Source organism: Macrobrachium rosenbergii, chromosome 23 (assembly GCF_040412425.1).
Source record: "Macrobrachium rosenbergii isolate ZJJX-2024 chromosome 23, ASM4041242v1, whole genome shotgun sequence".
Taxonomy (NCBI): Eukaryota; Metazoa; Arthropoda; class Malacostraca; order Decapoda; family Palaemonidae; genus Macrobrachium; species Macrobrachium rosenbergii.
Window position 1 is genome coordinate 14507658 of NC_089763.1, and position 12716 is coordinate 14520373.

The 12716-nt window shown below is 41.1% G+C and overlaps 1 protein-coding gene across 2 annotated transcripts in view; it reads right to left on the bottom strand.

Annotated features, from left to right (window-relative positions):
* LOC136851290 (putative ankyrin repeat protein RF_0381) overlaps nt 1-12716 on the bottom strand; it is a 37501-nt gene that overhangs the window by 24157 nt on the left and 628 nt on the right. For both annotated transcript variants that reach the window (XR_010856834.1, XM_067125278.1), the window contains exons 2-3: nt 5683-5896; nt 4880-5094 (exon numbers count right to left, since the gene is read on the bottom strand). Coding sequence is in view for 1 of the 2 variants with exons in the window: in XM_067125278.1 (XP_066981379.1) it covers nt 4880-5094; nt 5683-5754 (287 nt within the window). In the remaining variant the exon portion in view is untranslated. The remainder of the gene's footprint in view (nt 1-4879; nt 5095-5682; nt 5897-12716) is intronic.

Genomic DNA, 12716 nt, shown 5'->3' on the forward strand with positions numbered 1-12716 from the left:
AGAACAACACTAGGCGAGGGCTGCGGCGGTGTAGAGAATTCTAGACCCAGCTTCTGTGGGTCTAACCACCAACAGATGTTCCTTTACTTGAAAAGAGATCTGGAGGAATCCGACAACTCTTGGGACACCGATCCCAAGATTCTTTCAGGAAGAACTGTAGAGGTCTGAGGTGAAGCCTTCCTAGAAAGCGAACTGTTCCAGCGAGGAAATGGTCCCAGCACTCATCCATTCCCTCGCCGAACAACTGTCTTTTCTCTAGAAAGTCTGTCACCTTTTGAAGGCAAGCGTTCCCTTCTTTCCAGGAGGGAAGCGGCTTTCGAAAACCCAGAAATCCATCCAATCCCCAGGTAGACAATTTCCTGCTGAGATCATCTGAGACTTCTCGAGGTTTACAAGAAAAGTCCTAGAACTGGACCAGGTTTAAGAAATCGAGAAAGGTCCTCCAGACAACGGTTCTTGGTGGACCGGAACAGACAGTCGTCGAGATACAAAGGAAATCCTCACCCTCCAAGTGCAACCAGTGAGCTACATTCCTGAGAATGGTCGTGAACACTTGGGGAGCTGTGGAAACCAGCACAGAGCCCTGAACTGAAAAGTTCTGTCCTACCATGAACCTTAGGAACTTCCTGGAGAGGGATGGATGGGAACGTTGGAAGTAAGCATCCTGAGGTCCAGGGACACCATCAATCTCCTTGGCGAAGAGACGACAGAACTGAAGATGTCGTCTCCATAGAGTACTTCTTCTTTACGACGAGCGAGTTCAGGGAGCTCCCCGTCCAAGACCGGTCTCCACCCTCAAGATTTTGGCACAAGAAAAAGCCGGTTGTAAAATCCCGGAGAGTGAAGATCTTGTACGGTTCTGGCAGCCTTTTCTAGCATTTGTTCGACGGCTAGCAGAAGGGCTTGCCTCCGCACAGGATCCTTGTATCTCGCGATAACTCCCTCGGAGTTGTTGTCAAGGAGGTTTCAAAAGAAGGAATGAGGTACCCCTTCCTCAAAACAGAGAGGACCATTGTCCGCCCCTCTTCTGTGCCCAGGCTTCGAACTAGAAGTCTGGCACCTACTGGAGTCTGGAGGACTTGCTTTTCACTTGGACTTCTGGAAGGAGTCCTGAAGGTCTAGATCTTCTTTCAGGTCTACGCCTCTAATAGACCTGGATCCTCGAAAGGGCTCCTGAAGGGCTTCTCCTTCTTAGCAGGTGGAGCAGTAGGTCTCATCCTCTTCGGCGACTGAGCCAGCAGGTCCTGAGGGAGCCTTCTCCAGACAAAGAGCGAGAGACCTCCTTCACAGTCTCTTGTGGGAAAAGATGGCTAGACAAAGGAGCGTAAGAGAGGAAGACCTCTGGATAGAGAGACCGATTTAGAGAGGAAAGCACTGAATACTGACCTCTTCTTAAGCAGGCCAGTGCCGAACAGGAAGCGATCTCCATCAGCCGTCCTTCACAGCCTTGTCCAAAGCAAGACAACACACTGCTGAGTCCTCCATACTGACTGAATCCTCTTCAAGACTCTCTGGCTAAGGCCCCTAGAGACCAGTCCATGAAGTTAAAAACTTCCAGCACGCGGAAAGGCCCTTGAGGAAATGGTTAATTCACAAAGTCCCCAAGAAGCCTTGGCAATTAAGGAGAGTCTTCTGGAAGAATCCACAAGCGAAGAAAAGTCAGAGCCAGCAGAAGAGGGGGAGAGCTAACCCCATCGGCCCCCTAGTCTCGTGCCACATTCCCGCTCTTTGGCCTAGAGGAGGCAAGGAGAAGACAGTCTTGCCTGCATCCTTCTTCGAAGACAGCCACTCTCGAAACCTTTAAGCGCTTTCTTCATGGGAGATCGTGGGATGATCTTGACTAAAGAGGAAGATTCGAGGCCTTGGTGCTCGAGAGGAGTGAACCGGAGAAGGAGGAGAAGCAGGTTGGAGAATCTCCATACTCCTGAACCAGTAGAGCTGTCAACCTCTTGTAATCGGAAATGGTGATATCCTTGGGGGATTCGTCCTCCGATAACGCCTCAGGCCAGAAGGAGGAGGAGAACATCTAGAAGTAGAAGGGCACTTGCCAGAAGAAGAGCGCCTAGAAGGAGAGGCCTTTGTCCACTGGAGACCGGCGATCGGAGAAGGCGCCTGCAAGATGACTGGCGCCTGACATGAGAAGAAGTCGAGCGGAAGGCCCTTGCTGGGAGAGGCGCCTAACAGGCGAGAGGGAGGCTGGAGGAACTTCTACAAGCGAAGAACGAAGCAGCAAGCGTTGACTGTGGAGAAAGTCTCTCCAATAGGAGGACCGGCGATGGCAGGGCGCGCCTGGGAGGCGCTATCCGGAGGCAGAGCGCCGAGGAGAAGCCTACAAGGAGAGGGAGCGCCTACCAGGAGATGGCGCTAACAGGAGAGGAGCGCCTACAAGGAGGGCGCCTACCAGGAGGGCGCCTGGACGGAGAGGCGCCTGCAAGGAGAGGAGCCTACCAGGAGAGGGAGAGCCTGGAAGGAGAGGGCGCCTGCTGGAGGGCTTAACAGGAGAAGAACGCTTCACAGAAGGCGACTTGCTGGGAGAAGAGAGTCTCTTGGGACTTGATCGGAAGAGGCATCCTTCCTGGGACGAGAGGGAGCTCTTTGATAAAGAGCCAGCAAGAGCAGCGAGTTGAGCCTGGGAGGCCTACCAGGATCTGCTTGGTGGACTCCTGAACACCCGAAGAAGAGGAGGGAGATCTTGATTTCTCTTCTTAGAAACAGGAGAACCTTCAGGAAGCGCTCAGGCTAGAGTCCAATGCGTCTCCTCTAGGAGCCTTCCAAGACCTCTTCAAAGGACGAGACTCTTCAGCGAACTCCAACCACGTTTAGGAGAAGAAGAAGCAGAAGAAGAGAAACACTTCTTTAAGATCCCTTTTCACGGCGATCTAAGGCAGCCTGGGGCGCGTCAACAGGCGCTGCCGAAGGGCGCCTGACCGTTGGAGCGCTCTTCATCCCTTTGTGGCTGTCCAACATTCCTCCTCCACTGGGTCTGGGAGTTTGGAAGAGGTCTAGCCTAGGAGCGATGCGAGCCGGTCAGACGCCCCCTCCACTACACTGGGGACACTACACACATCACTATCACTTCTCACTTTCTTTTCCTCCAAAGCGGCGCATCTGCAACTGCATCTTCATGGATCGTAGCCTTCATTGCAGCCCATCTCGACGCACGAATCCACAGGTTCTGGCGAAGGGTGAAGGAGCTGGAAACAACTGGAGTGACAGGAGAATCTGGAAGAGTGTTAAGTTCTGAATCTACCTCCTTGGAAAGAGACCTACTAGAGCTTCCTAGAAGAAGCCTTCCTAACTCTGTCCTTCTCCAACTTGCGTACATAAGAGTTCAACGCCTTCATTCCAGTTCAGTGAGATTCTCATTTCAACACACGTGTTCTCAATAGAGCAATCATTCTCCCTACACTCAACACACAGTATGAGGATCTGGCTTTTGGTAGTCTCACCTTACAATCAGACCTAACACACACACCGAAACACAGGTGCAACACTCTGATCAGACATTCTTAAAGAAAATACCAAAGCCCGAAATCAAAAACAGTCCACAAAAGCGTATGCCAAGCCAAAGATCCAATACGCACCAAAGGTCAGTCAAAATAATCCTCAACAAGCGAAAATGAAAAGTCTAAGCAGAAGGAACCAACAACAGATGTTGCGGAACCAGCGACAGAGAAAATCTGATATGAAAACGGAATGGTTCTATTCCCGCCACCCAGCGGCAGTGTATGGTATATCACCTGACCTACCTGTCGCGTGTGCCGAAATTTGAATTTCTGTCGGGAACGCCGGGAGACTATAGCTAAGTATATATCTGACGGGTAAGTTGCATGTACAAAAACCTATTTTTGGTGGCTGCTTTGAGTCCTCAAACCCACCCACTCTCTCTCTGACGAAAAAGCATGGGATTGGGTGTATAGTTACCCTGCATAGACCAAAGAGAATAAAGGCTCCTGGTCTGACCAGATTACGTCATCAAGATGGGCAGCATATGTATACGTGTCATAGTGACTTCTTCTCACAGGCTGACATAAGACTGAACGTAAATAACCGCTGTAGTTAAGAGAAAAGGGCCTCTCTTAACTTTGAGTCCTATACTCCATCACATGTCAACAGCACTTAAACTGGGCCTAGACCGACTAGAAGAGAATTCTTTTATGTTAATTGGTCTATCATGGTGCCTACATCAAAACCCGTTTTTTTATAAACATTTTTTTGTTTTTAATAATATTCAATCTGATGACAAAAATCTACAATAGTTTATTCATAAAAATATTCAGGAAAATATATAAGTGATTTGACCATCCCTTCCTGTTATGTATTGATATTATCAATAACTAACCAGTTAACCTAAGTAGTTTCCAAATTGATAATGTATACTGGTTGGTATTACAAAGTAAAGTGCCAATTCCTTTTCAAGAAATATGGTAAAGTATATACTATTATATATCCCTAGCCATATAATGGCTAGGGATCATAAAAATTTATGAAGTGGTTGTATGGTTACAATTTATGAAGTAGTTGTATGGCTGGCTTCTTTGCCCAAGTTAGGGATAGCTGTCTCATTTCCTATGCCCTAATTTTTAAAAGATGCAAAGTTTGTTCGAGGTTTCCATCCTAAAATCTTACCAGTTACCTAAAAGACCTCTGTGAACTTATACAGTATTGGTATTTTAAAGTGACAGCAGGTTGGACTGACATAATCTGCTATAGTGTTTGCCTTTTAATATCCTTACCTGATGCAGTGTCTTTCTTTACTCTATTTGCATCAGCTAATCTCCAAAACATGTCTAGAAGTTTATACTATATAAGGATTCGCAGCAGTGCATGAACAAAGATTATCAAAAAGATCCAAGTGAAACAGCTGAAGAGATTATACCTAATGGAAGTGATTAGAGGAGTTTCAATCCTCTCCAGATGGTCTTTGCTCCGTCTATCAACTGGGGCACCTGCCTGTAAAAGGATCTTCATGGCTTCTAGGTTTTGATGGTAAACAGTTAAAGAAAGGGCTGTTGTACCCCTAACTGGAGTTCCAAGATCCAACCCACTTTTTGCTAGCTTGCGCACCATTTCCATATCTGATGTTAAGATTGCCTGAAATGAAAGGGCGTTTGTAATATTTTGTAAAGTTCAATAGAGCTCATTTAAATAAATTAGTTCTGAGAAGGTTACAATGAATTACAAAACACAGGCAAAGATATACCCAGAGTGTATGATAAAAGTTTACATGCCACTGGAGTTCATCCTAGATAAATCATTAAACTGCTGAATCTTACAAAAAAGTGAGATTAAAAACTTTGAGTTATATGTGGGGCAACTGACAGGAACTGGAAAATGGTAAAGACCTCCATGAAGTGGGAAAAAATTCTAAAAAAAAAAAAAAATTCTAAAGGAAAAAAGTAGCTAGTTTCCTAAAAGTTACAAAAGTAAATAAGCTTAAGGACCATTTACTACAATAGTGACATTTAAAGGGATATACAGTATGCAAATCCTGACAAACTTACTAAAATGAACGGAACACAAAAAAAAATATACTGGCAGTTGTCAGGTGTTGCACAAACAAAAGGTAAGAGTGAACTCCATACATGCAGTCAACACTAAACATTATCTTTAAAACCCCCTTCCAGCTTTGTGAACATTTTCATATTTTTTCTTACAAGAAAAGCTCTGATAAAGTAATACCTGATGTAGATCCATGATGTGAGGCATCATGCTAAACTTCATGGCCACACAATGGGGCCTTGGTAAAACCATTGCCTTTACATATACAATGAACTGTGATGTGTCTCCCTGCTATATTGTACTATGACTTGGACTAGATAGCATGGATTCTTCAGCCGAAGTCTGTTGGCATGTTGGCCATCTCTGTCTTTTGAAGTTCTCTTGAATTTTCAGACTGAAAACAAAATAACATATACATACAAATTCAAAATAACATATAAGTATAACCTACAATAGTCTTTCTATTTCTTAAATACAAATGTCTTATTACCAAACATCCAACAAGGGAGAACAAACATAAATACGTACTGCATCGCTATGGGAACAAGCAAATCAGTGGTAAACAATAAGTGGCATCTCTCTCATTGGTAGGAGCTCCCAGTCTTATTGTTGAACGCTAAAATAAGGGTTATTTATACAGGTACAGCTATAGCTTCTACCATGTTAACCATTGTGAAATAATCATGCTCTGGGCCTCATAAAAATGCTATAGCAGTCACTTCCCATAACCAGAATAAGATGGCATCTTTGGAGATATGTATAGATGGTGCCTTAAAACAAACCATTGGTAGGTTCTAATTTTTATGAAAAGAATGCCTACATCATAGTCTCAACTATATTAACCCCTCAAGCATGAACCTTTTGTATGTGTTACTTCTCACAGCAGTCTGCGTAATTCACTTGCATGCCTGGAGGATACAAAGACAAAAAGGAAGGCTATCTTCCATGCGAAGTTCTTTGAGATAAATGATTGCCCCAAGGCTAATATGGCTCCCTTAGAACCTTAGGGTCATGGTAGCTCAGTGGTATCACATGCAACTTACCAGTGCATTTCCACTGCACTGATTACAGGTTTAAGTTGACTCGTGGCATAATAGATTTTCCCTGTTGACAACCTTACTGTCCCTATCAGCTACGGATAGGGGATTTCATGTAGCTAACATCGATTTGTCTTGCTCCTCAGGGTCTCATGTGATTTGAGAGGGGCCTGGGTGCTGTTCATATGCAAGTATATGTTCAATCTCTGTTCCTTGCCTCTGCTACTTATTACCAACCTTTTGAACTGTTAGAAGGAACTGCAGTACCAAAGTTAGGTCATATTTTGTAAGGACACTCTTGGTACCTAAAAGATTTTGAAGGTCCAAAGAATTCATGAGATCCATCACTTCTGTCTTTAATACACTTGAATTAGCCTCCCTGATATCCCAAAGTGAACGATTACATGCCTTCAGTGTGTGATAAATAGAAGTTCCCAATACATTGCATCACAAATAGGTCTATATAAGCATTCCAGTGTTCAGTTTTGTGTTTATGGTTTGGTTGAGACCATACTTAACTGTCCTGACCTCTTTCTCTCTCTTATGCCCAGGAAGGGACCATCAGTAATATTTCACAAAAGCTCGCTAATTTGGTGCCAGCAACACAATAACAACGTTGCCATCACCAGACGGACTGGCCTTAGAAGATGGTGTTCTTACACCTTTGAGCAGTTTTCAACCACTTCAAGCTCCATTGTTTTGAAATTATCACCAGTACTGCAGTCAATTTCACGATGACACCTCTTTATCTGGGTAACCACCCTTTACTGACTATTCTCCCAAACCTAGTCAAGCCCCTTGAACCGACATATATAACCTGGACTGTACTGGAATTAAGCCCATGTCTAAATGGCCACACAAAATTAATACATCCCTTTGATGTCTGGGTGTACCTAATGTCTTGTTTTCAATGACCAGGTGGACCTTGTCACTCACCAGTCAAACAAGAAATACTGTACATATTAATCAGGTTTACTGCAATAATGACATTCTTGCAGTTCTGGGTTTTTGCTATCATGAATTTTACTTTAGATGGAATACCCTGTATAGTGACCCACATTCTGTGGCCTATGTTCAAGCCTTTCATTCACATTGTCCGTACTATACCTGCTTCATAGTTAAAAATAAGAGACCACAACCTGTAAGATACACAAAAAATGCTATTTATATACTGTTACACATTTTTATTTACAACAATGACACATAATTACTGAGTTCCCATAAAATTTCAGACATGCCTCTTCTCAGCAAATGTCTGAAAATTAGTAACAACAGAGACAAAGGTCATTTGTTGTTTTAAAACTATCTTTACAAAAGAGAATTATTTTTTATAAAAGAAGCATAGAATTTAATTATTGCTCACATTCACACCTATACAACCTACAGGTCTTCCTTTGTGTGCCAACTGGTGTAACATGTAGCATAAGTGCACAGTTACACATGTGCACTGTTTTGCTGCACTGCCTAATAATAATATTGTAATTACTGGACATCATGTGTTCTGGAATATTTTTTTTTTATTTACTATTACAGACTGTTCATGCTTTCATTTGTTAGCAACCGTATTAAATGGACAATGGTGACGCCAAGATGCTTCAAGAGGTTTCTTTCTAATTCTGCCACACAGTCAGCCTTTCATAATGCATTTGATAAATTGTATCTATTCCTCAATACCTAAAGCTGTACAATGACATAGGCTCTCCGTTGGGTGAGCCGGCAGAGCTGCGGACTGTCACTCGATGGGCCGGAGTTCAATTCCTCCAGCCGGCTGATGAAGAGTGAGAGGAATTTATTTCTGGTGATAGAAATTCATTTCTCACTATAATGTGGTTTGGATTCCACAATACGCTGTAGGTCCCGTTGCTAAGTAACCAATTGGTTCTTAGCCACATAAAATAAGTCTAATCCTTCGGGCCAGCCCTGGGAGAGCTGTTAATCAGCTCAGTGGTCTGGTAAAACTAAGGTATACTTAACTTTGTACAATGACATGTCTTATTCAGGGTCATGTAGTGAGTTCTTTTGTGGTTTTCAACAACAGTTTTCTGTAGCTCTATGACTTATGATTTTTTGATAATTTTTTATGTGAATCTGATAAATTTAATACTTATTTCTATCATGAATATTTAGTTAGTCCATTACAGCCCCAACATTTAACAAAAAAACTTGGACTCCAGAAAGAAACATAAACTAAGGGTTCTCACCAAATTAGGCAGGACCCCAAACCCTACATTTACGTTAGGAAGATTAGGTTATTGTTTATCCCTGTTTTTTTGCTTATTTTCTTCCTTCCCCTCACCCAGAAACTCCAGTTTCTAACTGTGTGCTTTCCATTATTGTTAGATATATTAAGGCTATGGCAGATTAACCAAACATTTCTGTTAAAAAATATAAAATTCTTCATAATCATGTTACATGCTTTCAAAATCCATATTTCACCATCTTAGAATAAACAGTATTTTTGTACATATTTACCAAGATAACGCTGGCTAAAAGAAATACAGTAATTATGTCATGGTTTTGAAAAAAAAAAAGTAACCTAGCAGAGAAAAAAAATATGAGCAATTCACATAATCAACACATACAGTAAATATGTCATAGCATGTAGGCTACCCTAATGATTTAATTAAAGGTTGAAATCTTTTGGTAGAACTAAATGAATAGTTACTAAAGGTAGATGTAAAGGAGGCGGCTGTGCAAAGATATCATTAATTAATATAATTTTTTAGTAAACAGTATAAAAATAGGTGTATAAGCAGTAACCCCTTGATTATCTGGATCTTTATTATCCGGAACTTGATATTATCTGACACACCTAGACCAGGGACCAAGGACCAAAGATGTATCATATATATATATACAGTAAACTCCCGTATTCGCAGGGGATGCATACCACACCCCCCACCCCCCGCAAATAGCTAAAATCCACAAATACTTAAAACCCCTCTAAAAACACCGTAACTAATGGGTAGATACGTTCCACAGAGAAATCTGTAAATACGTGAGTCTGCGAATCGTGAGAACGTGAATACGGCAGGTTTACTGTGAGTATACAGTATTTCAAAAAATTGAGAAAACCACTCTCTGATGGAAAATGTTGGTAATACTGCTTACACGTATGAAGAGACAAAATGGGTTGAGGGGGTGGGTGAGGCCTAGACAGGTTTTCCAGGTGGGAGGGGGTCAGATGGCTGGGCACCATGGGACAGGAGGGGCAATAAGGCTGTGTAGAGGAACTCACTCATAGAAAGGGCTGTTTTGGAAGGTGGGGAGCAGTTTCCCTGGGGGTGGGGATGCAGTGTTGGATGGGTGAAGAGGGCTAGGTAGACGTCTGACTTGCTAGAGTTTATTTTGTTTCCTGTTTTTACATTTATGATTTTTCCACATTATTAAAGGATATGCACATTACTGTACTGTAACTTGTAATGAAATACATCAGCCATAAAGCAAAAATATTGAAGAAAAGAATCATATTTTATTTTTACAACCCAAAAGATAAATGCAATCGTGTGCATAGGATACATACTTACACACACACACACACTCCTTCCCTATGGCTGGTGGCAACAAGGCTTGAGTTATAAATAGCACAACATATTGCCAGTATCTACAAATTTGCAATTTAAATATTTTTAATTAGAGGTGAAATATCAACAATGATAAAATATTCTCTTGTGTAATGTTATATGTGATAATCACAGTCAACTAAACTTGTAATGAAATACTGTAAAGTAAATCAAGCAAAGCAAACAAGGAAAATGCCCTGCACATGATATTGCTCTAAGAAACACAAACAAACACACACACTGGTATGTAGACACAGTGATCAACATTGATGAAATGCCACACATAGATGTAAACACATACACATACGCATACGATAAAAGCATCGGTGATATTATGTGGTGAAATGAAAAACCATTAATTCCAATACTGTAGAACAGAAAATGATAAACTGATAATTTTCTGTATTTTAGTAGTGCTTTTAAAATCACATTTTTTAAAAGTAAAATGTATTTTTCATAACATACAAACCCGAGGTCCTTTACTTATATGGGTTACTTTCGGCAAAAACTGAACTGGCCGCTAAAGACTTGACAAGGCAGTTTGGTAGTATAACTACCGGCCAGGTAGTTGGGTGGTAGCAGTGGGGGACCCACGCTACCCTCCGCCCGGCGTCACACATTCACTTTGCTTTCTGGCCTTGGACAGATTGTGGGGAGGCTGAGGTGGGTAACCTGAGTAAAGGACCTCGGGTTTGTGTTAGGAAAAATACATTTTACTTTTAAAAAATGCTACACAAATACAAACCCTTGGTCCTTTACTTATATAGGGACTCATGATTCAGTGGGAGGAATCTGAGTGGAGGTCTCTGAACAACTGGAAGCTCAGCCACACCTGTTGTCCTCTTGGGGTAAGAGCCAGGAGGACATAGCCACCGGACCGTGACCACTGTTATGTGAACTTGGACAGTCGTCATAGAGAAATGCCATATGCACTAAAGATGTAAACACTGCTGTTTTACACAAACAGTTTCCATGATAGGGCAAAATGAGTAAAAACAAATGATATACAGAATGCCTTATATACTCGTGTATCATTTGATCTCATGTATCATGCAACCTTTAGAATTTCATCCCCAAACATGATTTCATCGTATATCTTGCATTGGCTTTCAAACCTATGGCTTGTGTAACAATTTTTAACCATCTCTTATAATTATTAACCACTTACCAAAGAACTGACATACACAACATCAAGTATGACATAAACGAACAATTTGGGAAACAGCTGTTTTGCAATTTTGATGGATTTTATTTTAACAAAGTATGTTAGTTAACCTTTTGTGTACCCATTTTACATTTAGTCTATGTAAAAAATAAAAATAATAATTAGCAACTAAAAAACTATTCTCCTAATTATTTTGGTAGTAGGCCTGAATCAGCCAATTCTAAGAATGTAAATATTAACCTAGCCTACTTAAACGCATATGGCGGACGATCAGTTCTTCATAATACGATGATGATGTAACATGACAATAATAGTATAAATGGATTCAGTGTGTAAGATATCAATTTCATTACCATTACCTTTATCTTAAATACAACTGTAACAGCTTATCTGACATATGCAAATGGATACTGTAAGTATAACACCCAGCCTAGGCCAATAGTTCACACATACACATTTTGTTTCTTGTGTATAGTAGTACAATATGGTAACAACTACCTGTAATAGAATTGCTGTATAAAAATACACTAATGGTGATAAAATCATGGTAGGCTGTGGGTAAACACAGGTAGGGTACCTATCTACCAAACTGTGTGTCACTTACAAGAAAGAGAAAAAGAAGGGGTTGTAATTTTTTTTAATTGTTTATGCAGTATATATTGTTACAGATACTGGGGGGAAAAAGTAGATGATTGCCTATTCCATAAAATTTTCAGTTTAAAGTGTGATGGTTGTGGTTTATAAGCAAATTTATTGTTGACAATTATGTAGTATCAACAATATTGACAAGATAAGGTGAGGGAGGGTACAGAGTTTCCCCTTAAACACAGGTATATTTTTTATTTGCCCTTATCTGGATTTCGCCATTACTCGATAGAGGCTTAGCTCATTAATCCGGATAATCAAGGGATTATTGTAACAAAGTAGAGATGAGATAAGTTGAGAAATTTGCAGAGATAATGAGAACTTTACCGTCTTTGGTTTATGTTTCTATGTGTGTCCCTGGGGGCTGGTACAAAACAAGGCAAAAGTTCTGCAGGACACCGTGTTTAGTACCACCCCACAGAGATTTAAGTAAAAATATACACATAAGACACTTAAATTTCCATTATCTCATCTGTTCTGCACTATATACACCATTTTCCTTATTGTCCAATCAAGGAATTACTGTATATTAATACATAATCGATATCTCTTTGCAGCCGTCTCCTTTACATTTACTTTTAAAATAAAAGAATTGGTAATACAGTAAGAACACGCTAATCTCCTTAGTGAAAAATCTATATGCGTAAGTGTGCAAGACAACAAGAATAAAATTGGGTAACACATGGGTCAGGTACTTATCCTACTAGCCTAGTACAAATCATATTGGTTGACAAAAGATGAGGTATATCTAAAAAGTCAACAGAGCGTAGTAGCACATAGTCAGCAATTTCATTATCTTATGTA